General features: G+C 49.3%; 2 protein-coding genes across 3 annotated transcripts in view; both read right to left on the bottom strand.

The window, feature by feature from the left end:
* Positions 1-1833: 1833 nt before the first annotated feature.
* Positions 1834-21773, bottom strand: CILP2 (cartilage intermediate layer protein 2). The gene is made up of 9 exons (XM_069086923.1): positions 21558-21773; positions 15773-15874; positions 14661-14933; positions 13669-13857; positions 12533-12688; positions 10861-11175; positions 10404-10512; positions 7434-7591; positions 1834-6820 (listed from the first exon to the last, which is right to left on the bottom strand). The coding sequence occupies exons 1-9, from the start codon at positions 21619-21621 to the stop codon at positions 4428-4430; spliced, it is 3759 nt and encodes a 1252-aa protein (XP_068943024.1). The 5' UTR covers positions 21622-21773; the 3' UTR covers positions 1834-4427.
* A 2083-nt stretch (positions 21774-23856) lies between these two features.
* The window catches only part of YJEFN3 (YjeF N-terminal domain containing 3), a 33396-nt gene continuing 29646 nt past the window's right edge, over positions 23857-27606 (bottom strand). For both annotated transcript variants that reach the window (XM_069086713.1, XM_069086714.1), the window contains exon 6: positions 23857-24129. In XM_069086713.1, the coding sequence (XP_068942814.1) occupies positions 23930-24129 (200 nt within the window). In that variant the 3' untranslated portion in view covers positions 23857-23929. The remainder of the gene's footprint in view (positions 24130-27606) is intronic.

Genomic DNA, 27606 nt, shown 5'->3' with positions numbered 1-27606 from the left:
CTTGGACAGAACCTAATCTTTCATCTAATTTAAAATCAGATTACCTAATGCTGTATTGTTTCCTTTAATTAATTGGCTTTATTTAACTGTTTTTAATGTATAAAACTATCATCCCATGTATTTGGGGTCCAGGCCTAAACTGAGGAGGCCTGGTCCCCGTTTGTTAGACTATTACCATTGCTTCATAAATGGATATGCTCAGAAGATCAAACCTTTCATCTTTCAACCAATACAACAGCCATTTCTAGGCTCACTACCCTTCACTAGATGCAGAATTATGGGACCTAAATTCTCAGCTCAGGACAGGCTCCCAGGCCTGAAGCAGTAGGCTCTTCCCTCCTTCCTCTCCCTTCTCCTCCAGGCCAGCTGGGACCTGCTCTAGACCCTACTCCCTGTCTAGGACACAGCCCAGAAAAAGCAGAGGGCCAGCCAGGCCAGTGGCTGCTACTGTTTCAGGGAGCATTTCTATTTGACAAGTCTTTGCAGAACGAGGCCACTGGGGGGGTTCTGCACATGTTTGTCTGTGTGTTTGCACGTATGTCTTCTCACTGACTTGCACATGAGTACACAGAATAGTGGTATGTCTGAGAGTGAAAGGGTCTTGGAACAGAGAACGTCAGAGTTAGAGAAGACTTTGGAACGTCAGACCTGGAACACAGAATGGAACACAGAATGCTAGAGCTAAGAGGGAAGTTATCAAAGCTGAAAGAGAAAACTGATGGCAGAAAGGGGCCTTAGGATATGAAATGTCAGCTCTAGAACAGAGAACACATAATCTCAGAGCTAAAAGGGACTTAAGAGACTATTTCATCCCTCCTCATTTTATAGTTGGGGAAAATGAGACTCAGAGAATGTCACTTGATTTAGTGTCAGATGGGGACTAGAAGCCCTGTCTCCTGACTCCCCGTTGGAGCTATAACTAGGGTGAGACAACTGGGGTTTTGGCCTAGGGGTCTGACGTGGTTTGGGGGGGGGGGGTGGCGCATTTCTTCCTTGAGTTGATTTTAAGGCTGTCTGGAGATCACTACATCTGTGCTTGTTGGTATCCGCCATTCCTCCACCAAACACATGCCACACAGTTCCCTTATCTGGTCCTGGAATATTACCCTTACTGTCCTATTTCTATGCCAGCCCTCTCCTGGAACCCACCTTCTCCCCAGCTCTGCAGTGCTGGGGCTCAGGCTAAGCTCTCTGAGGGATGAGATGCCCTATCACCCAACTTAATCAGACTCTTTGTAACATCACCCTCTCTCCTTTTGGACTACCTCTTACACTCCACTGAGGCCCCCTCCAATTCCCACCCACCTACCCCCAATTATTTTTGCCCTAGGTAAAAGAATTCTTAGCTATAGCTGTTTCCAGTCAAGGGCTCTATTAGACAAATGTATGTACAGAACAATGGGTACATGCATGTAGATCTGTGTGTACTGTCCTACAGCAATAGATGATTGGATGTAACTGTGTCCATGTTTCCAGATGGACCCCTCCCCTACTGGAGTTAAGGGAAGAAAGTGCTTCGGAAGAACAGAAAGTGGATGTGGGAGGGGAACAGGACTCATCCCCCTATTTCCAGCTTGGTGGTTGGGCTGAACATCTGAGGATCAGAAGAGATCAGAACATAGGGTTGTGGTAGGAAATCTAGTTTAAAGTCCCAGATTTTTCATAACCATGAGTTTCATTTCCCCCTTCTAGGCCTTAATTTTCTCATCCATAAAACGGGGATGCTACTTACACCCATATTCAACCTTATATATCACCCATCCCCAAACATCCCAACAAGACCCCTAAGCCACAGGTTTATTAATGAAGCATCTTTAATCATGAGCACCTAATTATTTCCACCCTCTGGATCACCAAGCACCAAATGAATGAGCACTATGGTCCCACAATGGGGAATCCAAAGGCCTCAAAAATCACTTCAGTCAAGACTGAACCTAGCCCTCTCCCCCTCCCTTTCCACTCTCCCCCCAGAACTGGTCAAACCCTTCCCTTTACCCCTCCCCCAGTCATCAGGGCAGGGAGCCTTCAAGAGACAGAGTTCAGACCTGAAAAGGCCATTGCCTTCTCAAGGAATGTAACAGGACAGGAGGTAATAGCTGATGTAACCAGGTGTGACCCCACAGGATAGAATGTTGGAAGCAGGAGCTGGTCAACCCAAAGGAAGAGATGATTGGGGAACCAGGCAATAGAAGAGTGGGGAGAAGGAAAGGGCATAGGCACCATAAGGCACCAGCCTCACAGGGTGGAGGCAATGACCCCCAACTCCTTATTCCAATCCCTTCACCTGGGCAAGATCCCTAGGATCTCCCACAACAGGGAGATACCACTGAATGAAATGGAAAGAATATTGGCTCTTAGAATCAGAAGACCTTGATCTGAGGCCCAGCACTGTCGCTTTCCAACACTGTGACATTGGGCAAGTCACAATCTCTCTGATCTTCAGTTTCCTCATTTGTAAAATGAGGATAAGAATGCTTATACTACCTATCTCACTGGGCTGTTGAGAGGAAAAATACTTTATCAATCTTAACAGGCTAAAGAAACAGAAGGGGTGATTCCTTAATAACCAAAAATATGGTGCTTGGGAAATGGAGGAAGCAGTCCTTAGTTGAAAGGGGTACCCAGGTCACATCCCTTCTCCCTCTGATGCTGACCTGGGAGTTCCCATGCTGCCTGCCACCAACAGGCACCCAAGGAGACTATGAAGGGAAATATTTGCCTTGGGTTCCGTGTCCAAGCTGGACAAATGGAAACCCTGGACAACATGGGCTCCACTGGGCTGGGGCAGATGGAGGACAAGAGTTGGAACCTACCCTCCCCTACTCAGTGACACCAGTCTACTGTTTATCAATTTTTAGGGGTTCCCTTTGGCCTACAGGGTTAAGTTCAAATTCTGTTTCTTGGCATTTGAAGACCTACACCATCTGGTACCACTCAATCGTTCCAACTTTCTTGTATTCTTCCCTTCACATACTCTATACTCTAGCCAAACTGGAGAACTCTTTTTCCCTCCTTTCCTCTCCAACCAAAAAAAACTCCACACTCTGTATTCTTCTGTGCTATTTCTATGCATGGAATACCTTCCCTCTGTCTCTTTGCCTGCTGAATTCCTATCCATCCTTTAGAGCCCAGCCAAATTTCCACCTCCTCCAGGAAGACTTCCTTGAACTCCCTGGTTGGTACTGACCTACCCTCACAGACCTGATATAGCACCTGGCTTACCCCTCAATAATACACTTATCAAGTAATACTGTGTATTATATTTAATTTGTTTGTTCCTTGCCACCTTTAATAGACTATGCGCTCCATGAGGGCAAGTGGGGACTGTGTCATATTAAATTTTGTCTCCCCTCCTCTACTCCATCTAGCACAATGTTCTGCAAACAGCAGGTATACTTAACGTGTATTGAACTGACTGGAATCAGAGGTCCAGGGATCAATGGTCACCAGCTACTGTGTGGCACTGCCAGAAGGATGGGGCCAGAACTGTTGTGAACCCAGAAACTCTACTACTAACCAGAGTTCCCCATGGGAACCAGTCTCTATATATGGGCCTGAATCCTTATCAAACACTGACCAATCTGCTCCCAGGGAAATAATTTTAACATTACTACTATAGGAAAGGGCTGGGGCATCTGATGCCATAATCCAGGGGATTTCAGAGCTAGAAGGGGACCCTAAAAATCTTCCCACTTTACAGATAAGAAAACTGAGCCCTCCAGAATTTAAGTGATTTGCCTAGGGCCACACCATGAGTCTCTTTCCAACACACCATCCTGCATTGTCTAGTGCAAAAGTTATTTCCCCAAGGGTACACAAATGAGTTAGTAAGGCTGGGAACAGAAGCTGAGTCCCTGTAGCCCATTCCAGGCCTCTCTCTCCAACCCCACATCATCTTGGCTCTTTCCCTTTTCTCAGCAATTGGCCCCTTCCTTCTCCTTATCTGTCCCAAACTAATCCTGAGGTCTAACCCTAAGGGGCCTGTAGTGCAGTGAGTGAAACTGGGGTAACTGTTACTGACAGCTGGGGGTAGCCCCTGGAGCCCAGGCAGGAAGGAATTAAAGCCTGGCCCAGTAGCTAAAGAATTCAACTGAGATGTAGAAGACGGAAGAACCCTCTCTTGATCCTAGGCTGGAGTCGGGGTAGGAGGTATAGAGTCACTTTCTCCTAGCCCCCTCCACAGGAATCTAGGTTTTTTTCTAAGCAACAAGTAGGGAAGGGAAGCATGGAGGAGATTGAATTGGGGGAGGGAAGAAAGGTGGGAGCTGGTGAAATCCCTAAGATCAGAGGAAGTGTCTCTAGGGTTTGGAGCTCTTAGAGATGGGAGTGGGGAGTAAAGGGCCATCCCTTGGGGTCAGGGACCTGAGGGGATTCCTTTGGGTCAGGTGTTATCATTGGGTTGGGAGCTAGGAGGCATTTCCTTGGGTTCAGGGGGCATCTTCAGGGCTACGGGTCAAGGTTTCGGTTCCTGCCCCAGCCTGGAGCATTTCCATCCTTCTTCGGCGGCCAGAGACTCTTCGAGTAGCAGAAGGAGACAGGCTCCTCCGACCAGCTCCCCCCATCTCACGACGAATGTCTTCCAGTGCAGTCCTAGGAGACTCCAGCAGCCGCTGGAAAAGACTCCGCTGGCCAGCTGGGCGCTCCTGACACTGGAAGGTCACAGCTATGCCCACATCGGCCTTCATCTCCCTTGAGAAGCCATCAGAGGTACCATCAAAACAGCGGCCAATGGCGATCTCTTTGGCCAGCCGGGGATTCTGGTCTGTTACTGTGTAGATGCCATAGTTGTGGCCCAAGGGGTCTACAGGTGCAATCATGGAGAAGCCTGTGGGGTCATCAGTTGGGGCCACTGGTGGGTGGCGGGCCAGGTACTCCCTCAGGAGACTGTTGACAGTTACACGTCGGCAACTACCCTGGGGTATCAGGGTCACCAGGGTCCGGTCTGACAGGCGCTGGTCAAACAGCATCCCGCTGCACTTGAACTCCACACAGGCTGCCGAAGTGCCAGGACGCTCCATGTCCCTCACACTGCGTGCATCCCGCAGCCCGTAGAGTTGGCCCTGGGTTCGAGGATGGCTGCCCCCAGCATTGTGAGACCTCACCATGTAGTCCTGGGGCCCCTGTATCTTGACCTTGATGAAGCAGGCACGGAACTCCTGGGGGTTGGGCCACCAGGAGAGATAATCACCAGTCCAGGATGACAATTCACTCTCCCGGAAAGGGACCACGTTGTACTCATACTTGTCTGCCTCCACGCGGGAGAAGCGGAAGTGATTGGCCGATACCGGTGCATCCTCACATTCACGCAAGCTCCGCCAAGGGTAGATGGGGCCTTGAATCTCATCCAGATTGTTGGGGTTGGGTTTGGCCAGATTAATCCGGAAGCCATTCTTCTTCAAAGCCGGATCCTCATGGTCTGTCCTGCGGTAGTCCAACTTGTCCAGGTAGGGCTGGGTCACGCCCACAGTCCCTGGGTGAGGCCGGGGACTGGAAGGTGCAGGCTCCAGCTCCTCGCCCCCGAGGACAGCCGTGATATAGGCAGTGTAGGCATCTGCCCTCTCAGCGTCACAGAAAGCAGGGAGGCAGGCTCCATTGGGGCCCGTGACAGTACTGTCAAAGCGGCCCCAGGCACGGGGGTTGGCAGAGTAACCTGGGGCAGGTTCCAGATTGACCAGGGTCACCACAACCCCCTCCACTTGCTCACTGGGTATATACTTGTCATTGATGTAGGCCCGCACCTTGACAAAGCACCGGCGACGCTCTGGCACATCTAAATTGAAAAGGCGCCGCTCCCGGATTTCCACGTTTCCTATAAGGAATGTCCGCTCCTCCCTCCGGACCCGGTGCCCACCCGTCTCTGTGGCAAAGTTACTCTCCTCCTCCCACAATCCAGTGTTCGGGTTTAGGGACCACAGCTTCATCTCCTCAGCGTGCCCTGCCATGTGGATCTGCCCAGCATCCACACGTACCTCCACTGGTCCTGTCTGCAGCTCCTCCCCAGAGCCCGCAGCTCGCAGGTCCACCAAGAACATGCCGTAAGTCCGCAGTGGGGCCAGCTCCCCATTAGCATCCACAAAGTTGAGGTCACTTGAAGCAGAAGCTGCTGTGGCAATGTCACGTGGGTCCAGGAAAGTAACACTGGCCTGCACAGTCCCATTATAGAGCTCTCCATTAGGGTAGTAAAAGGCACTGGCTGGCAAAACAAGCTCTCCTATGGGGTCCAGACCCTCTACTGTACCCAGTGGAATGGTATTGCTTTTGCTAGAGTCCAAACTGATGGGCTCCTTCTTCCGCATGACCTTTACCTCCTGGTAAACGCCACCTCCCCGAGGGTCAAAGGGCAAGACTTTGATAGCATCTACAAACTCCTGGCGTCCATCAACGAAGGTCACAACTAGGCGCTCGGTGGCTGGGGGTACCTCAATTGTGAAATCACCTTGGTAGCCAGTGAAGCCAGTTTTCTCCTTCCCCAGGAGGATCTGGGCAAAGCGCAAGGGTTCCTCCGTGTCTGCAGCCACTACTCGGCCCCTCACCAGCACCTTGGGGGGCATGCACTTCTCACACCCACACTTGGCCACCACCTTCACAGGCAAGACATAGCCCACACACTGGATTTCCCGAGTCTCTAAACGGCTCACAGAGCAACAGCGGTCACCAGATTCCCCACACCGAAGGTTGGAGCCCAGTCGCCCAGGGCAGCGGGTATCTGGACAGAGACCCACGTTGTAGTAGGTAGATCCTGAAGCAGCCTGTCGGCAGTCATCCGGCAGCTTAATGAGGTGCTCAAGGGGGTGAGGGTCACAGACTTGCTGTCCTGGAGCTGGAGGATAAATCAGAGACAAGATCAGGGGCCTAGTCTGGGGCCAGGAAGTCAATCTGGGGCTGAGAGTGGGGCTAGGATTCAGTCTAGGATGAAGATTCATTCAATATTCAGGGGCTCAGCCTGAGACTGAGGTGAACTCAGTCTAGAAAACAAGTCACAGGCAAGTCTATAACCATGATCAGGGGCTCAGTCCAGGACTAGGACCTCAGTCCAAGGCCAAGGTAGGCAATTCATTCCAAGACTGGGGTCTCAGTCCAAGGCCAGGGATGGAGGCTCCTTTCAAGGCTAGAACTAGACAGAATCCAGGGGTAGGCTCGGAAGTTCACACAATGTCCAGGAAAGAATAATCTAATTTTCTGTGCCTATTCTCAGAAGATTGAACCTATGTGCCTGGATCTCATGTAGGTCCCCAATGCCCAACACATCATGCCCAGCTCTTAATAACTGCCCTAAAAATACCAGCAGATGCCTACCTTCTCTCCCCTTCTATATCTCAAACCTCCCTCCAAGGGGAGTTCTAGTCTTGTCCCTGCCTACCCAGCCACCCTGGGCTCTAGTCCCAGACATGGAGGTGAGGGAATGTGCTACAGGCAGGACAAGAGATGCTCACCCAACACAGTCAAGACAGCAGTATTGGACTTGATGGTCCCAGCGTCACTGTTGGCTTTGCAGTGGTAGGTGCCTGCCTGATCCAGGCCCAAGTTCCTGAGCACAAGGCTGCTGTCATACTTGTAGACCTTTCTGTCCAGCAGGCTCCCATTGTGGTACCTGCAGGAGTGTGGAAGAGAAGGAGAAAGAAGGAAGCAGGGAGAGGATCAGCTGGGGGTGGAGGAAGGGAAGGGACAAAGGGCTGGGACTGTCTTGGCAACAGCAAGGGACAAAAGGAGGAAGGAGGTGCACCCAAACCACCTCATGGTTCCCCAGCCCAGACAGCTAGCAGAATGCCACATCCTTGGGGGCAGGAAGGATTTACTTTTGTCTTTAAGTCCCTAGTTCTAATGCAGTTCGTGACACACCGAGGGCTTAAGAACCTCTGTTGACTTGAACAAGCTGTCTCTGACTTGTCCCTCTTCCCCACTCCCCATATACAATCTGCTGTCTGGACCTGTCATTTCTCTTCTGCACCATCTGATTGCCTTCTCTCCATTTACATGACCCTCACTTTCAGTTAGGCCCTCATCACGTATGCCTGGAGAACTCTACTGGTCAGATGGATTCACCTCTCTCCTCCTGCCTATCCTTCACCCAATGCCAGAAGCATCTTTTAAGGCACAGTTCTAAGCATGTCACTCCCCTATTGCCTCTAGGGGGAAAAGGCAAAATCCTGAGGCTACATTTAAGGCCCATCTACAGCTGTCACTCCCCTTGCTGCCTTCTAGTTCCTAACTGTTCCCTGAATACAATATGGGATATTTGTAAAGTGCTTAGCACAATGTCTGGTATACATCATTGCTTAATACATACTTTCTTCTTTTCTCTCCTTCTCTTCCTTCCTCTTCTCTCCTTCCTCCCTCCCTCTTCTCTCCTTCCCTGCCTCCTTCCTTCCTCTTTCTTCCTTCCTTCTTTCTTCTTCCTTCCTTCCTTCTTTCTCTCTTTCCTTCTCCTTTCTTCCCTGCCTCCTTCCTACTTTCTCTCCTTCCTTCTCCTTTCTTCCCTGCCTCCTTCCTTTCTTCCTTCCTTCTTTCTCTCCTTCCTTCTCCTTTCTTCCTTCCTTCTTTCTCTCCTTCCTTCCTCCGTCTTCCTCCTTTTTTCCCTTCCACCCCTCTTTTTTTTCTTCCTTACCTCCTTCCTCTCTGCTTCTGTACATGCTCCAGCCTGAGAATGCCCTCCTTCCTCATCTTGACCTTTTATATCTACACCTTTGCTTCAAGTTTCAGCTTGAGGCTCACCTCCTCCACAAAACCTTCCTAAATCCTCAGCTAAAAGTGTTCTCTCCAACCTCAGCTTCCTAGAGGACTCTGTCTGTGTATCTCCTTTGCCCTCAGCATTTCCCCTTGTATTATATTTATTTCTGTCCATGTTGTATCCCTACCCCAGCACCATTAGAATGCAAGGACTTTGAGATTAGGGACTATCATTTTGCTTTTCATGTTTACATCCCCAGCACCTAGCTCAGAGCTTTGCATATAGTAGGTGTTCAATAAATGTTTGTTGAATAAATGAATGATAGACCAAGGGCTAGAACTTTTTTGATTCTGGGTCCATTTCTGTTTATATCACACTGATCATATCAAATCATCAATAGTCCAGAGTTTCAATGTAACGTGGACATTCACAAAGATAACCCTCCACCTCACAGGAGGTACTTCCCATTCATTAGCCCAGAACCCCTATCAGTCCTACCTGCTGCTATACCCAAGGCAGATTTTCCATGAAAATATGGGTGACCCTTATGTCACAATTCCTTGTCTGCTTAGCCATGCCTGCCTACCAACATAGTCGGTGCCTAATAAATGCTTCTTGACTGACTGACCTATAGTTGACCTTGATGAATCAGGGTAGTGAGGATTTGGAGGAGGGGGATGCATGGTCTAATTCCTCTTCTTATAAGCTACCAAATGCCTGAAGTAAACAGGTGGTTAGCAGTCTCCTTACCCTCACCACACCCACTGCCAAAAGCTCATATGATCTTGAGGTCCATAGAGAGAGTCAAAGCTCCAGAAAAAAGGAGGCAGAAGTCGTACTGCGCTCTGCCCTGATCAGACCACATCTGGAGTGCTGTGTGGTCAGTCTAAGGAGCCACCGTGGAGAGAGAAAGGTAACAACCATTCATTCGGGACCTACTAAGGGCCAGACACTATCCTGAGGCTCTACAAACATCCCACTGGATTCTCACAACCACCTTGGGAGGTAAGTGAGATCATTATCCTTATTTTATAGACAAGGAAGCTGAGGCAGAGGTTAAGTGACTTGCCCAATGTCACTAAACTAGGAAGTGTCTGAAGCCAGATGATGGAGGTCTTTGAGAGGAGAATCTATGACTAGTTCTTGGGGATATTATCATGAAGATTCTTTTCCAGGTGTGGATGGGATGAGACAACTGCTGAGGTCCCTCCCAGCTCTGAAAATTACTCATTCTCTGTGGTTCTAAGTCAAAGCTAGAATTGAAGAATCAATGACAAAATGTCATGATTGAAGCAACTTTAGGATCATGTAGGCCAAAGTCTCTCAATCTACAAATGAGGAAATTGAAGTCCACAAGGGGAAAGTGACTTGCCCAAGGTCATGAAGCTTATAAATAGCAAGGCTGGGTCTGGACCCATGTCTACTGACTCCAAACCCAGTGCTCTTGGCTCCAGAGCACAATTCCTTTAACAGTCTTTGAACAGAGATCTGAGGGGTATTTGAGAGGCTGGGCAATAGAGAAGCTATCCTATTTTGTGGGGATAGCTTACTGCAAAAGTTAAGGAGGAAGGGCAAGCTAGGTAGCCCAGTGGATAGAGCACTACACCTAGATTCAGGATGACCTAAGTTCAAATCCAGCCTCAGACACTTACTAGCTGTGTGACCCTGGGAAAGTCACTTAACCCCAATTGCCTCCAAAAAATAAAATAAAAAATAAGGAGGGGAGTTGGCTCACCAATAGTATTTCTTAGGCACAGGGGTGCCAAGTGCTTTACAGCAGAACATCACATGTTGTCCAGCCTCTCGGATCCGGGACTCTGGATGCTTCACCAGATAGGGCTTCTCTGGGGAGGAAAGAAAGGGTTAAGTGATAGAAGGCAAAGTCTGAGGCCCAGGTCCAAGCCCAACCCTCCCCCTACAGCACTCTGATTAATGCTGGAGAGGTGTTTGTAACTGACTCATTCTTAACTGGTCCTAGTTTTAAATGGACCTCTCCAGGTAGCAAGTCTGATTTCATCCACGAGGGAACTAGTCCAAAGTTCCAGACCAAGCCAGCCCCTGAGACTAGGCCTTCATCGGCCCAGTCATCTCATTCCTTTCCCAGTGCCCTAAATCAGCTTTCAGCCTTTTGCTTTCCACACGTAGTACTTCACCCTGGCTCCCTGGAGGACCCTTCACTTGCCCCTCCTTACCAATGGTTGGGAGAATGACTGCAACAGAGGCCGTGGTGGAGTTGCTGGTCACAGCCCGGCCTAGGCCTTGTGCAAAGCCCTCCAGCTGGACACTGACATTGGTGTGGCCGTCGGAACAGATGCCTGCAACTCGGAAACTGCCTCGGGCATCAGTGGTGGCCAGGATGGGCTTTGGGCGGCCCTTAAGGGTCACACGGGCCCCAGGCAGAGGCCGACCAGCAGGGGTGACCACAGTACCCACAAGAACATGATCCTGGCAGACACAGCCGCTGCAGTCTTTGTTGGCTACACCTTGGACACAGTTCGAATGGCAACCTGGAGAGAGAGCCCGAGACTGAAGACTGCCTCATCTCCCAAGACCAGGCTCTGTGCCTTGGGGGAGATGGGGGTGGGAAGAATAGTAGGACAAGGAGTAATGGGGGTCCAGCCTTCAAGGAGGGAATCTTCTACTGGGATCCCAGGGAAGCAAGCAGGGAAAGGAACAAGGTAAGGTGTACCTTAGCCCCCAACTACAGGGAAGAGCTGCCCTGGGTAAGGAGAGTCCCTATAGCTGGGCCTCTCCTGGAGAAAGAAAGAATGTGGAAGCCTTGCCATGACTATGAGCCAACTCCCTCAAGGCTAGAAAAGGCACCAAAGGGGGCGGCTAACTGGCACAGCGAGTAAATCGCTGGCCCCGGAGTCGGGAGGACCCAGGATCAGTTCCGGCTTCAGACACTTAACACCCACACAAAAAAAACTGGCCGTGTAACCTTGGGCAAGTTACTTAACCTCAATTGCTTTAAAAAAAAGAAAAGAAAAGAAAGAAAAAAAGGGCACCAAAGTCATGGATCTGAAAGTCTGGCCCTGAGAAGGGTTCAAAGGGCATAAACAGAGTCAAGGCTTAGTACCATAGGCATTTTTCTTTGAGGAGGGCACTTGTAGAACAGATGTCCACAAAGTGTCTTCCATGGGCCTAGACTTGGTGGATGGGGCAAGAAGCTCAGAGATGGGGAGATGGAGACCTGCTGTTTAAGGAAGAAGTAGGAGGCTCAGTGAGGGGGAGGAATTCTTCAGGGCCAGCTCTACTGGGGACTGAGACAGCTGCCTATCCAAATGGGCCGGGCTGCTTTGGAGCCAAAGGGAAGAGGTGGCCAACCAGCTTCATTGACTCACAAGCTCCCCAATTCCTTCACTAATTCCTCTCCACCACCACCCCTCCTCTTCCAAATCCTGGCACTTTTTCATATAAAAGGGAAATTTCCACTGGAAACTATTTCTGCACCAGCCCAGCCCCAGGAGCTCTAAATTCAGGGGCCCAGAGCTGGTGGCACCTCCAATTCCAGACAGAAAGAAGTACCCCCACCTCCACCCACCCCCATAGCTTAATGTGAATCTGGATTAGAAAGCCAGGGAGAATTTGGATACCTTATATTTCCCTGGCCAACTCCTCTATGAGAAAAAGAGAAGGAGGAAGAGTTGTGAAAAAAAGACCATTTGGTTGACCCAGGCAATATCTTCTACCAACGAAAGGCCAAAGAGGGCTTCCCTAAATCCCACCGTTCCAGGACCCTTCTACCTTCCTTTCCACTGCCCTCATTCACAGTGTCTAGGTACACTATTTCTTCTGTTATCCCCTCCCCAATATCTAGACACCAAGCAGCCTTCATATACCATTTCATTCCCATCCCATTACCTGGGCATGGTGGTCGCACACATTTCTGGGCTTCTACAGAACGTCCTATACAAGTGTTCTTCTTGCCTCCCGGGCAGCGCCGGCGGCGAAGGCGACGGCCTGGCCCGCAGCTCCCAGAGCATGGGCCCCATGCTCCCCACTCACTCCATGAAGCAACTGGGAGAGGAAGGAGAGGTCACAAGGTCATTGGTGTCCAGAGAAGAGCACAGAAAAGAATTGCCCATACTTTCAACCTTGCCCCTTTAGCAGTAGCAGAGGGGGTCTGGGCCCTGGAATGAGCCCAGGTAGTTAAAACAATTTCACTCTAGTTTTTGGAACATTCACACCATTGAATGGTATTCCAGAAGCTTCCTCACCTTCCTGATAATGCAGACAGACAGCACCCACTAGGGCTAAGAACACCAGGCTGACAGGCCTAAAAAGCTACCTTCAGGGCCTAGTTTAGACACTTCCTAGTAGCTGTGTGACCCTGCGTAAGTCACTGGGCTTCTCTGAAACTATTTTCTTCATCTCAAAAATGGGGACATTACATGTGCATGGCCTACTCCTATAGGGTTGAAAGCACCATAGACACATTGGCATTCGATTATTATATAAAAGCTATATAACTATTATAATCCCACGTGGGAGGGGGTGGCAATGGGCTTTCAAAGACCTTGCTAACACTCTCTAGCAAGCTGGAGAGGCTTCAAGCCCAGGTGTCCATAGATCAGTCCAAGTGCAGAGGGTCAGCCACTGGGTATTACGTTGCTTTGGCCACAACCACTGGAGAAATCCTCTGCTAAGGTGCAGAAGGGGCTGCTATCTGCACCAGCAGAGGACCACACCAATGTCATTTGCAAAGAAAAAGAAAAAGAAACTAATAATAGTGCTTGCATAAAACTTATAGGTTTTCCAGCTGCTCTTCTCACATACAACCTGTAAGGCAGGTAGCTCAAGTAATCTATAGATGAGAAAATAGCTTCAGTTAAAGAAGAATTTACAATGTATAGCTAAGGTGGACATTACAAATTTGAATTCTCTTGCAGGAAAGAGTCTTAGGAGGAAGAGGGTGGCCAGGAGAGGGTGCAGATGGTTTTCAAGTCTGTTAGGTCCCCATTTTCCCCTTGGGCCCCAAATGCTGGGGAAGCACTCACCTGAGCAAAGAGAGGCAGGGCAAGGCTTCTGCTCTTCAGACGGCCCAGCACAGGGAGGTTGGTGAAGGAGCCAGAGAGGCTGAGGGCCCAGACATCGCCGCTGGCGGGTCTGGATCCCACGACTCCGAACTCCACAGGTTGACTGACTGCAGGGACTCCAGGCGGACCAGGCAGACCAGGCCACAGGCTCTGGTGGAACCCAGCATGTGAGAAAAGCTAGGGAGGGCTGTAATCCCCCTCTTCCTGGAGCTCAAAGTCTCATAAGTATCCTGCTTTCAGGGTCTGGGACTGAACCCTAGAGAAACCTTCTACCCAGATGTCCTGCCAATCTCGACCTGCACCCCAATACTGGAGGACTAGAGACGTGGCAATGAGAGCGAGACAGAAGGTAACAGATAGGAACAAAGACAAATAGAGACAGAGATAGAGTGTGGGAAGAGAAACAAAGATAGGAGAAAGGAGAAGAAAGCAAGACAGAGACACACAGAAAGAGGCCAAAAGAAACAGACAAGGACAGATCCAAGTGAAAGAAGAGACAGAGAAACCAGAAAAGAAAAACATAGTCATAAAGAAGTATAGAGAAATTCCTGGTCTGGGTCTGGGCTGCCTGGCTCAGAGACTCCTATGGTATAGAGCTGTAACTAGGGTGGGGAGATCAGAGCTTTGCCCCAGGGCACTAGCAGTACTTAAATTCCTTCTACTGAAAACGACTTAGCAAGAATAATTAGATAAAACATGGAGCTACCAGATGGTATTATCCCTTCCCTGGGGCTTATAGCTCCTCCTTACCCCAGCCCAGTCCAGTCCAGTCTTGCTCTCATACCCCTAGAAGTGACTTGCCAGCCCAGGGTCCCTTGGGTTCTTCCCTCAGCCTCATGCTCTTTGTCCCATGTTGTTCCAGGACTGCCATTGTGTGATAGAGACCCTCAGAAGGCTACTTTGCCCCCTCCCCGTTTTTCTCCCCATCCCCATGGTGATGTCTGCACACTCACCCAGTGGGCACTTGAATCGGACATGGTAATTGGAACAACTCTTTCCTTCAGGCTGCTCCCGGTTGAGGCACCAAAAGCCCCTTTCAAGACTGTAGTGCACCCGTTCACCCACATCAGAAGGCAATTCCCACTCGGTGGTCCGAGCCTCCAGGGCCAAGGGATGGGCACACAATCGCTCACCATAGTAGAATCGAATAGCCTCCAGGCTTTCAAAGTCCCCATCGCCCCCAGGGTGGTCCACGTTGAACCAGGATGTCCATTCTGCAAGGCCATCTTAGAGGCAGAGAGTGGCAAAGATTAGAACCCAGAGGGACTGAGAGGGCACCAAGGACCTAGCCCATGCTGCCTGGGGGGCTAACCAAGAATCAGTCAACCCAGGGTATCAGTCCCCACCCCAGCTCTCCCCTTCCTCCACCCTACCCTGTCCTATCCTTAGAGGCCTCCTGGTATGAAACAGAGCTGGAATTGGGGTTCCAATTTTGCACTTTTAATGACTTTATGACCCTCAGCAAATCAAGTCTCATCTATAAAAGTGAATATAATATTTGGATCACATACATGTGTGGGGTTTCTTATCTTTATTGGTCAGGAAAATCACAATTTCCAAGGCATGTGCTCTCCATCTCTGGGCAGGAACAGACATCAGAGACGATAGCTCCATCTGACAAGTTGGGGTCCTTGGGCACCAGGAGAAGCCTGGGCCTGCTAGCTCTGACTGCTTAATAATTAGAGCTAGCATTTATAAAGCACTTCAAGGTTTTCAGAGCACTTTACATATGGTAGTTACTATTATGATCCCATTTTACAGATAGAGAAACTGAGGCTGACAGGGGTTAAGGGATTTGCCCAAGGGCACCTAGCTAAGAAGTGTCAGAGGATGGCTTAGAACTCAGGTCTTCCTGACTCCTGGCCCAGTCCTTGTTCTTGGGAGGTTCTAGGGGCACTGCCAGCCTGAGCTCACCCAGAAGAAGATATCCTTGGTCTAGAGATCTCAGCAGGGAGGAAGAGGACAGGGCTTCTCACCTTTCTCCTCCCAGCATCATTCCCTCTCCACCCCCAGACCTAAGGAACCTCTAATTGTGAAGAGGGTTGGGGTGGACAGGAGAGCTTACCTTCCAAGTGGTCCTCTGGAGAAGGGGCATGCCTGGCCACCTTCCTCTGAGATAGACTCGGGGCAAGATGGGTTCCTCGGGCATCCTCCCTGGTCAGAGCCTCTGTGAGGAGGGAATATGGCCATTTACAGGCTCCTGCGTCATTGTCTCCACCCAGCTGCCAAGCAGCAGTGCTCAGCATTATAGGTAAACAGAGGGAGAGTCAGGAGCCCAGGGAGGAAAGAGAACAGAAGGAGAAAAGATAGATAAAAGGCCATCTTTTACTGGAACCCTTCCCCAGCCCCTCTCAAACCTAGTGCCTTCCCTCCGCCAACTATCTCATTCATTCTGCACATAGCTTGCTTTGATTATTTTTGTTTGACCCCAGTGGTTAGTCCAGTGCCTGAAACAAGGGTGCTTAATAAATGTTTATTGATCGATTGGCTGATTGTGTGGCAGAGGGCCCCTGAGAGTCTAAGTGAACCCCTTCTGAATGATGAGGAGAAGTGGAAACATGATAGGGAAGGAAGTTAAGTACCCCTGGTTTCTGGGCTCCCTCTGGGCTTCTAATGCTTTGCGAGAAGAGAGGGAGAAGGATAGGCTAGAGGGAGGGAGGAAACTTGTGTTGCATGAATAACCTACTGGACAGTACCAAGCTCAAGGTCTGATAACCTAGGAAGATGGCGGAGAAGGAGCCTGGGTCCCTTGGGTATGGGTGAGGCAAAAGAAATAGGAAGCAGTGAGTGGAACAATTGTCTTAGGCAAGAAGAGACAAGATGGGGGAGGGCACTGAGCCCTCCATTTCCCACAAAGCTCCCATAAGCCTCCTAGTCTGTTAAGGTGAGTGTACCCCAAGGCTCCATGCTGGGCCCTCTTCTCTTCTCCCTCTATGCAAATCCAACTCCCATTCAATTGTTCAATTGTCATCTCTCTTATGCTAATGATCCTCCAACAGTCCCAACCTATCTCCTGACCTTCAGTCTCACTTCTCCAACTGCAATTCGGCATCTTAAATTCAATAGCAATAGCATACATTTATATAATGCTTACCATGTGTCAGGCACAGTCCTAAACACTTTACAATTTCTGCCTCATTTGAACCTTGGAAGGTAGGTGCTATAATGATACCCATCTGAGGCAGATAGGTTATGTGACTTGCCCATGGTCACATAGCTAGTCAGGTATCTGAGGTTAGATTGGAGCTCAGGTCTCCCTGACTCCAGGCCCAGAACTCTGTGCACCATGGTGCCCCCTAGCTGCCGTATGCAAAACAGAACTCATCATCTTTTCTAAACTTTCCTATTACAGTGGAGGTTACCATGATCCTCCCAGGCACCAAGCCTTAAACGTAGGCATCATCCTCAACTCTTCGCTTTAACCTCCCCCATAACAACTCCCCTAAGTGCTACCTCCTCACCAATGACATTGCAGGGTACCTACCCCTTCACCTGAAGCCTGCAGGTTGATCTCCCTCCTTACTCCAGTCTCTATTCACTACTTAGCTGTCAAAGTGACCTTCCTAAATCACAGGTCTAAGTGAATAGACTGCTGGTCCTGGAAGCAGGAAGAACTGAGTTCAAATCCAGTCTCAGACATTTACTAGTCGGGTGACCCCGGGTAGGTCATTTAATTGTTGTTTACCTCAGTTTCCTTATCTGCTAAGTGGGGATAAATACATGGCACCTACTTCCTAAAATTATTGTAAGGATCAAATTAAATAACTGTAAAGCTTAGTGCTTAACAAACATTAGCAATAAAAATAACATGCCCCTATTCAATATACTTTGCTTATACTTAAATGTGAATATGTTCTCTCTCCTGATAGAATACAGTAAGATCATTGATAGCTATTTCATTTTTCTCTTTGTATCTCCAGTCCATACTTAGCACAGTGCCTGGTACATAATGGATAATTAATAAATCTTTGCTAATTGTCCAGTTGATTAAATTGATATCCATCTTCTCTTTATAACTCCCAGGTCATTTGAATATCAGCTGAAGAAACTGAGAATGTTTAGCCTGAAGAAGAAAAAAAATCCTTAAGGAGGTGAAGGTGTAAGCTGCTAGTTCTGTTCATATATCTACAAAGCAGGTCTGTGGATGGCAGATGAGACCTGTTGTTTCACTCTGCTTGTCCCCAAAAGACAGAACTAGGAACAATGTAAAAATGGCAGAAAAGCAGATGTAATTCTTGTATCCAAGGAGCAATCTCCTAATCATGAGATCCCCAAATGGGACTAGTTGCCTCAGGAGGTGGTGGAAGCTGGCTGGCCTCTCAGCAGGGATCTCACACAGGGGCTTCCAAGTTCAAGTAGCAGTTGGATGAGATGGTCACTAGCTTCCCTTCCACTTCTGAGATCCCAAGTCTGAAATTGTGGGAATTCCTGGATCCCTTTGAGTTCCTTTAGGCTACACTCTATTGACCCCTTCCTCACCCCCAAGTTTTGAAGGTATGAGTGCCCATGCCTTCAACTACTGGACTGTAAACCCCCAGAGGGTAGGCATGGGGTCTTCTCCATCACTGGCTCCCTCCCAGTCAATCAAAGCTCAGAAAAAAAACACACAGACAGCTGCTTAGCAACCAGGGGTTGAATTGAGTTCCTCTTGAAAGCTCTTACTTTGCTTCCACCTCCGCAGGCGTGATGCCTAGAAACAACCCTCTTCCAGGGAAGACACCATGCGGGGGCTGGAGGGAGAGGGCAGTGGGGTTGCTTTGGCCTGGCTGGCAGAGTTGAGCCCAGCAGGGCCAGTGAGTCATCTCTTGTCAATAAACGCTCTGTCTCCATTCCTGGAAACCTTGAAGGCTTGGGTCTGGGGCTCAGGATTTTCCGGGGATTCTGACAGGGCAGGAGACCAGAACTGGGAGGGTCTCACTCCTGGGGAGTGACTGTCAGACTAGTCCATTAACCCCCTGTGGCCCAGTGCTTCCTGGACACAGACCATACCATCACTATCCAAAGGTAGGATTTGGGCTCAGGGGATTTTGAGAGATGGGGAAGGTGGAAACAAAGGGAGACAGTAACAATAACAAGAGTGATGAGGAAGAGGAAGATGGTGATGGTGAGCATGATGATAGCCAGCATTTACATAGCAGTTCAAAGGTTACAAAGCATGATCCTCACAACAACTCTGGGAGGTAACTGCTATTATTATTCCCATTTTACAGATGGGAAAACTGAGAAAGACAGAGATTAATCACTTCCTCAGAATCACAGAGCTATTAAGTGTCTGCGGCTGGATTTGAACTCAGGTCTTACTGACTAGAAGCCCAAAATGCTAACCACTGAACCTAGAAATCTTCCAGATGCCTAGGAAAAATGTGAACATGGGACTAGATCCCTTAGTCCCCTCCATGTATCCTGCCAGCCCTCATCCTGATCCCATGACTAGGATTGTACTAGGGCCACTTCTTGTATTCTAAACACAAAAGGGTGAATTATCATCTTGTTTCAGCCCTAATCCATGTCTGGTGCCTGGTTCTGCCCTATGTCCTGGTCCCCAACCCCATCTCCTCCAGTCTACTCTCCTCTCATCCCTAAGAATGGTAGGAGGAATCAGAGAGAGATAAAGGAATAAGAAGAGATGCAGAGAGAGTGAAGAGACAGTTCAGTGGAAAGTACAGGGTTTTATAGTCGGGAAACCTGAGTTTCGGGGCCAGCTCTGCCACTGAGTGGTATTTTACAGCTGAGAAAAATTAATCAAAAAGAGGCTAAGTGATTTGTCCAGGCCCACAGCTAGTAAGTGTGCAAAGCATCATTTGAATTCAGATCTTCTTCACTCCCCAGCATTCTATTCACTGTACCAACTAGCTGTCCCCTCTCTGGGCCAAAGCTTTCCTACCTGTCAAACGGACTTAACCTACTTCAAAAGAATGTCGTGAGGAATCAGAGGGGTCCCAGTTCTGCCATTAATTCTCTGTGTAACTTTTGGCACATCCCTTCCACTCTAGCCCTCAGTTTCCCTATCTGTAAAATAAGAAGGACTTGAAAATGAGTCTTTAACACTGACCCTGATGTGAGTGCAAAATAGTCAAGAGACGGTTTTCAGGGACCCAAGAGTACATGGGCTTACCCAGGACCAGGGGTACCCTGGAGCTGAAAGAGGGGATGTAGGGATGAAACCCATGGCATCAGACTCAGCTGGTGACAGTAAGGGACAAGTGGGGTCTAAGACTTCATCTCTTAGAATACAGAAAACTCCAGTGGTTTAAGCTGTGACTGGCATTGTTAGCAAGGAATCTAGGTGTGAAATGTCTTTCACCCCTACTGCCTCCCACACCCTGTTCTGATACAGTGAGACTGATCTTGGGGTCACAGGTGTCTATGTGTCCTGGAGGTATCCTACAGTGAGAGTTCCCTCATCTGGGTTGCTCTCCTTCCAATCTACCCTCCCCTTGTCCTGTCTTCCCCTCAGGTCTTTTATTCCATCCTGTTTTATGCAGTTAACTGGGTACATATCTTAAACACCTACTAGACTAGAAGCTTTCTGAGGGCAGAGGATTGGCTCTTACTTATTTCGGTATCTTCCATAGCACCCAGTACATCGGAAAGGTCAGTAATTTTGACCTAAGGTCCTTCCACACACAGTCAACCCTCTTCTGCTTAGAATCTCAGATCTAGGAGCCTGAACAGTCTCTAGAGAAACCTCCCAACCAGAGCAGGAATCTTCTTTATGGCCTCCCTGCCAGAGGATCATCCAGCCTCTGTTTAACCCCTCCAGTGAGGGGGAAATAAATGAGAAAAGGGACCCGCTTGTAAAAAGAGACTAAGAAAAGGAATGGGAATGAAATCGGTAGTGCCTAGTTTTGCTCCTCTGATGCCACAGCAGAATCGAAACATCTCTTCCACATGACAGCCCATTGGACAGATGAAAAAGAGAGGTCAATAGGTGCCCCTGAGTCTTCTCTTCTCCAGGATAAATCCCCCCAGTTCTTCAGGCGATCCTCACAGTGAGAAGGTACACCTGACACCCTAGGCAATGTCTTTCTTACACTGCTGACCTAAGAACTGAACACAATATTCCAGATAGGGTGTGACCAAAACAAAGGACAACAGAGACTAGCTCCTTCCTCACTCTGGCCACTGGACATTTGTAAAGCCTAAACTTGGAATCACTTTTCTTGCCTGATCTGTGACAGTCTTGTCTGTATTGAGCTTGTGGTCAACTAAGAGCGCCTTGGCTTTTTCCCCCCACATGAATTGCAGTTGACAAATATGACATCTATGCCCTCCCTCAAGCGACTGACAGAAAGATTGAGTGGAAGGAGGCTCAGGATAGAGCCCTTAGACAACCACTGGACACAAGACAGCCCCTCCCCCACCTTCCATCATTCCCAACACACTCACGCACACACACACCATCTCCCTGGTCAGAAGGTAAGAGGTTAAGGGGGGGGGGGGGGGGGGGAGGTAGAGATAATCTATTCTGGGCTTTGGTTTTACCATCTGTCAAATCAAAGGGTTAGAGAGTAGCTCTAGATGTCATGAACCTAGGGAGGCACAGAGATCTGGGCACCTCGGAGTGAGAAGCAGGAGCAGGGATTTCAGAAGCAGCTTGTGAAAGTCAGGGAGAGGTACATGGAAAAACCTAGGGGGCGGAGGGTGAGGGGAGCGCCAAAGGAGGCACGAGGCAGAAGGTCCGAGCCAGAGGGATTCGGGCCCGCTTCCCCGTTTACCCCAGTCCCAGCCCCGTCCCGGGGCCCAGCCGCTTGGCGCAGAGGTTGCGCGCAGCCAGCGTCCTCCTGGACAGGACCAGGGCCAGGGGGCACGGGTAGGGGCACGGACTGGGGCTGAAGCAGCTTTCTCACCTGGGGCTCCCGCCAGCTGGGCGGTGGCGAGGCACAGACACAGGAGCGGCAGGAAAGCCGCCATGGCCCGTACCCGTCTTTCCGTCGGGGGTAGCTGGGAGCGCTTCCAGGCGGTACCCGACCCGCGGCAGCTCCTCTCCTTTCCTCTCCTCTCCTCTCCTCTCCCTGCTGTGCTCCGCCGCGCGCAGCGGTACCCTGGGAACCTCGGGCCGAGACTTGGGAACCTCTGGCTGCGCCCGGGCAGTTGCGCGCTTTTCCCTGCTCCCCCGCCCGCTAGCCCCGCCCCAATACTGCCCCCCCCCCCCCCCCGTTAGGGTGGCTCTGGGATGTGGGTGGTTTTTTTTTCTTTTTTCAAACAAAGTTGTTCATTTCAGAAGTTTCACGGTTTGAACACCTTCTACCCTCACCAGGGGTGCTGGCAGAGTGAGAAGCTGGAGAGGCTAAAGCGCTTATGACCTCGGCTTTCTGCCTGGCCCTGCCCTAGCCCAGGGGGCTACTGCCCACTCCCCACCTCCAGCTGGCTGTGTGGCCCCAAGCCCCTGGCCGAGCCTCTCTGGGCGGGTGTGAGATGAGCGCGCCCCACCTCTGCCGCAGCCTCTCCGGAGCGAGGCGGGGGCTCTCGGTATCCGCTGGTAGGTTGGGATGGGAAGGAGGTGGTACCGTACGCTGAGGAAAATTGCAGCTGTTCTTCCACGTCCCACACCCACGTCTGCCCTGGCTTGGTGGCCCTCTCCGGTTTGGCTCTTACCCCCAGGGGGCAGGAAAGAAACTTTGGGGCGCAGAGCCGCCTTCTCCCTGGACACATCTTCTCGAAGCTCTCCCGCACAGTGTCTCACCCCGCAGGTGGCTTGGTGAGACGAGGAGTGTAGGGGGGAAAGCACCAGACTTCTGAGCCGGAAGGAACTCAAAGATCAACGACCGACCACCCCTACCCCACCCCCATTTTTCATGCGGATGAAAAGCAACTCCTATAGAGGCCGAATTAGTTGCCCGGTGTTACACAACTCATAACAAGCGAAACTAGGCTTTGAACCCAGTCCCTCAGACCCCCAACTCAAATGTTAACTCCATCCCTCACCGCCATCCTTCTTTGTTCATCTGTAAAATGGGAATAATAATCCTTGCACTGCCTATGTTTGGTGGTCAGGGGAAAAAAAAAAACCTGGGAAGCAGATTTCTAGACTTCTCTTCCCAGGATACATCTACACTTTCTCTTTGGGGGGCTTCTCTGAGCCAGTATTTTACCGCCCAGAAGTTACTGAGCAGGCCTTAGCTCAGGGAGACCTGGATTAAACTCCTGCCTCTGATAACATGCCAGCAAGTTGTATGAACATGGACAAGTCCTCAAAGATAGTAAGTCACAGACCATTGACTATCTGTACCTGTGGAGGGAAGTTCCACACTGGGAGCTTCTTACAAAGAAGTCATGAGACCAGGCCAAAGTCTTTTCAGGATGGTCTGTTGTAAGGAGAGTCCTTTTACACTTCGTCAAATATGTACAAATACTTTTAGCAGAGGATGGAGGAGAGGGGAAGCGTTCCTCCTTGGAAATAAGGGGAACTACCCTAAAGTATGTGCCCTGGGGAGTTCTCCAGGGCAGCTTCCAGGTTCTTCCACTGACCCAGGGCAAGTCATTCCTTTTCTCTCTCATTCGTAAAATGGAGATCATAATTATTGCACTAAATTCTAGAGGTGTGAGGTAAGTGCTTTGGGAACCTGAAAACACTGGAGTATGAGAGCCATTATATCGGAGGGCAGGGCCCTGTACACAGACACCTCTGCTCCCCTCTTGCTCAGCTGGGAAGCTTCCAAGACCATCCCAGAGCTCTGAGCCACAGGTACACATGGAGGTGGGAGGATTGGGGTCTGGGAGGCTAGAGCAGCTTTCTGACTTCAACAAACATAGCTTTTTTTCCCCTTTTTTTTGTGTGCATATTGGAGGGTCATCCTCTTTGAGTGCCTTAGCCAAAGCTTCCATATAATTACCAACCCAGGGTGGTAAGCTATATCTGCCCTTCTCTCTTTCAGCTCTATTCTAGCTGGGGATGGGGCAAGGATATATGTCTCCCCTCATTCCAGCCTCCTTCTGGAAATGAAAGGTCCGTATGTTAACTAACCACCTGCTTCTGAGCTAGCAAGGCAACCCAGGTTCTTTATTATCTTGTCCATCTCAGGGAAACCCCAAGTCAATTCCAAAGAATCTTTGCATTCATTAGGGCCTTCTTTGTGTCTTAATTTGTCTTGTTCTACCTCTCAGGTGTCCTCCAGGGCAAGAAAGATAGCCTTGAAGCATGATGGATCTGAAACAATTAATGTTTATTTTGTTTAGGGAGTGGGAAAGGCCCACGGGTTTCTTTTGTTCCCCAGTCCCATTAAAGAGCCACCACACACTCTGTGCCTGGGTAGCCAGGCAGATTCAGGTGGAATTTCTTCTGCACGTCATCAGGGACAAAGCGTCCAGCCACAAAGTGGTACTTCCCTGAAAACCGACCTGCACATTTCTTGGGGGCAGCTAGGGACACCAGCACCTCGGGGCTGATCCCATCTTCACTGCCCATCTCCACATCCCATCCTGTTTCAGGAGAAAGAGCAAAGGGGAGGGCAGATGAGTTGTTTCTGGGCTTAACAAACCCCACCCCAGCTCCCCAGAGGCTCCCACCTCCATCAGAGAGTTCAGCTGAGTATAAAGGGGGAGGAAGCCTGGCTTGGGAATCAAGTGACCAAGATTTTTAGTCCCAGTTGGCCAGTGGTCAGCTCTATGACCTTGGGCAAATCATTTCCCTTCTCTGGGGCCTCAGTCTCCCTGTCAGATAAGTGGGTTGGAGTCAAGGTCCCCAACTAAGATGTATTTCAGCTCTGGCATTCTAAAATTCTTTTTATAAAAAGACTTCCTGGGTCAACCAAGGCTTTAAGACCATCACTCTCTGAAGATGATCTCCTAGCACCATATAGGATATACCTTGAAGGTCCAGCTTTTTCCAGACAAGTATCAACTGGAAACAAATGGCAGATTCTGGAAAGCAATTTGGAATTATACTTTTTTTGAAAAAATCACTAAGCTCTACAAGCCTCCTGATAACAGCATTATTGCTAGGAGGCAAAGACTTCAAGGAAGTCAAAAGCAGAGGTGAAAATCCCATAACAGCACATTTTGTAATAACAAAGAGCCAAAAGAAAAGTGGGTGCCCATCAATGGGGAATTGGCTGAACAAACTGTGGTATATGAATACAATGGATAATTACTGTACCATAAGAAACAAAGAATTCAGAGAAACTTGGGAAGATTTGTATGAACTGATGCAGACTGAAGCAATCAGAACCAGGGGAACAATTTACACAATGGCCCCCAATAATGTAAAGGTAAACAACTCAGATTTCAGGTCTCTGATCAATAGAGTAACCAATTGTGGTTTCAAAGGACTAATACAGAAGTGTTTCTTGGCAAAGGGGTGAGAGACTATTGGGTCAGAAACACATTTCTAGACATGGCTAAGGTGTTGGTTTATTTTGCTTGTGGATAGAGAACTGAAGTTGGAGTCAGGAAGAACTGGGCCTGAATCGCACTTCAGACACTTAGGAACTATTTGACCGTGGACAAGCCACTTAATAGCTTTGAACCTCACAACACCATAGTTTCTCATCTGTAAAAGGCTGATAATAAGAACCCATATCTCATTATGTCCCTGAGCTGGATCAAATGAGATCATGTATATAAAGCACTTTGAAAACCTTAACATAAAATGTGTGTGTGTGTTAAAATGGGAGGAGTTTTTTGGGGGGACAAAGAATCACTGGACAGTGAGAGTGATTTTTACAAAGAAAACGCTATCAATAGAACATTTTAAAAGAAAAGCAACTGGTTAAATTTGTCCTTCTTCTCATCAAGAAGTTTGGTGGAGGGCAGCTAGATGGCGCAGTGAAAAGAGCACCAGCCCTGAAGTCAGGAGGACCTGAGTTCAAATTTGGCCTCGGACACTTAACACTTACTAGCTGTGTGACCTTGGGCAAGTCACTTAACCCCAATTGCCCTGCCTTACTCCCTCCAAAAAAAAAAGAAGAAGAAGAAGACATTTGGGGCTATGTATTCAAACTGTTGCAGGCTCTGGGTCAGTTTTTCTTGCTTAATAGGTTTTTTTTTGTTGTGAAGCAGCTGGTTGTGGGGACAGTATTTGGAAGGGATAGTGGTTTAATAAACAAAAATTTTAAAATAAAATAAAATACTGTATAAAAACAAAACCCCCACTGGTTGGGCTCCAGATTCCAACACAATTCTTGGTGCTGTTCCCTCTGATGGAGGCAGCAGAGGAAGTATGTCTTGGATTGCATGTAGATGGTGGAATGTGAGGGGTCCTTAATGGTTCTACCTGCCCCCAAATGCCTTCCTTTCGCGGCTTGCTCCCTGTAGCCTCCCCTCCTGACCTGGTCTTAGTCTGCCTCTCATCAGAAGCAGTAAAAGGGCTGATCCCTCAGCCAGGGAGGCTGTCTCAGAAAAGTCCCCGAGAGGCTGTACCTCCTAATGATTAATCACTGACATGGAGAAATATAGATTAGAGAGGTGCATCCATACATATATACACACCCACATAAATATATACACATGCACATATAAAAATATATATCGCTTTAAGGTTTGCAAAACGCTTCACCCACATACTGTCATTTGACCCTCACAACATTTCTATGAAGCAGGTTCCATCAGCATTGCTATCCCCATTTTACAAATGAAGAGACTGAGTCTGGAAGAGATGCAATGGCTTTGCTTTTTCTCTAGCTGGAGAAGGGGTCCTGGGCTCCGTTCTGGCCCCCTCTCACTGACACACGACAGATTAGTACAAGGTCAAGATTGCTGTTCACCTGGAAGGTGCAGGGCATGCAGGTTGGAAAGGGGCTCATTAGGTCTATTAGGGCAGCACCCAGGACACATTTCAGCATCTTCACAAACACCTTATAGGTTGTCAGAGCTGGAAGGGATGTGGAAATCCTACAGTGCAATCTTAGGGAAACTAAGGCCCAGAAAAGACAGTGACTTGTTCACCAAAATCAGTAGCAGAGAATCACAGGGCCAGGGATTTAGAAATCCTTGGACCCAATTCCCTCATTTTACAGTTGAGAAAACTGAGAAAGAGAAGTCAATGGCTCACCCAAGGCCATACAGGAGGTCATTGGCAGAGTCAGGATTTGAACCCGAGTCCTATAAATTCACATACAGCACTCTGCATTCCAGCATGATGCCTCCAGAACTAGAACCCAGCTCTTTTAAGGGAAGGAAACCTTGTGGTCTCTTCGGGCAACACACCATAATCTCTTTCTTCATTAGGAAGTGCCTCATGAGGTCTAACCTCTAGGCCACGTTCTTAACAGCCCTCTCTGTGTCCATCTTCTCTACTCCCTCAAGATCACACAGTGCCAGAGGAAGGATCATGGGTTAGGGAAGGGAGACAAGATGGATCCCCTCCCACACATCCACCATGGGCACTGCCCAGCCTGCCCAGCCTTGGCCTCTTGGTACATTTATCCTGGTGGGAATTTTCCCCTTTCCATCTGGGACAGGGGCTGTTTGTTCTCCCCCTTACTAGATTCCTGCCTAATGGCTCTAGCAGACGAGGCCGAGGCGGCAGCCAGGCCAGCAGGGTGTTTGCTCAGTTACATCATGTCTCCTGGTTGAGCCGGGCTAGCCGAGGCCCAGTAGCAGGAGGGCACGTGTTTACCCTTTTGGGCCTGGGCACCTGAAGGGGGTGGATGTCATCTTCTCCTCCCTCTACCTCTGCCTCAGGGATGCTGAGAAGGTTAGCACAGAAGTGTCTACAGCAGTCCCCGAAGAGAGCTTTCACACACACCCTCACATAGCCATCCCCCACCAAAGCCTCAGCTCAGCAAAAGGCTGGGATCAGGGCTTAGCCCAGGCCTGGGCTTCAACCTAGGACCAGGAGCTTAATAATAGGGCCCAGCCCATATTAAGCTCCTCTATGGTCTACCCAATCCCCATCCCTCACCACTCACCACATACACACACACACACACACACACACACACACACACACACACACAC

The sequence above is a fragment of the Petaurus breviceps genome, unplaced genomic scaffold (assembly GCF_028583685.1).
Source record: "Petaurus breviceps papuanus isolate PSGF00001 unplaced genomic scaffold, PetGlider_PUasm1.0 180, whole genome shotgun sequence".
Taxonomy (NCBI): Eukaryota; Metazoa; Chordata; class Mammalia; order Diprotodontia; family Petauridae; genus Petaurus; species Petaurus breviceps.
The sequence above is the reverse complement of the archived record's forward strand: the minus strand, read 5'-3'. Positions and strand labels throughout refer to the sequence as shown.

Coding starts and splice junctions, on each gene's coding strand:
- CILP2 (XM_069086923.1), bottom strand. CDS start 21,621: ATGGCGGCTTTCCTGCCGCTCCTGTGTCTGTGCCTCGCCACCGCCCAG. Junction 14,934..15,772: donor TCCAGAGGACCACTTGGAAG/GTAAGCTCTCCT, acceptor TCTGCCTCTAAG/ATGGCCTTGCAGAATGGACA. Junction 6,821..7,433: donor TGCTGTCTTGACTGTGTTGG/GTGAGCATCTCT, acceptor TTTATCCTCCAG/CTCCAGGACAGCAAGTCTGT.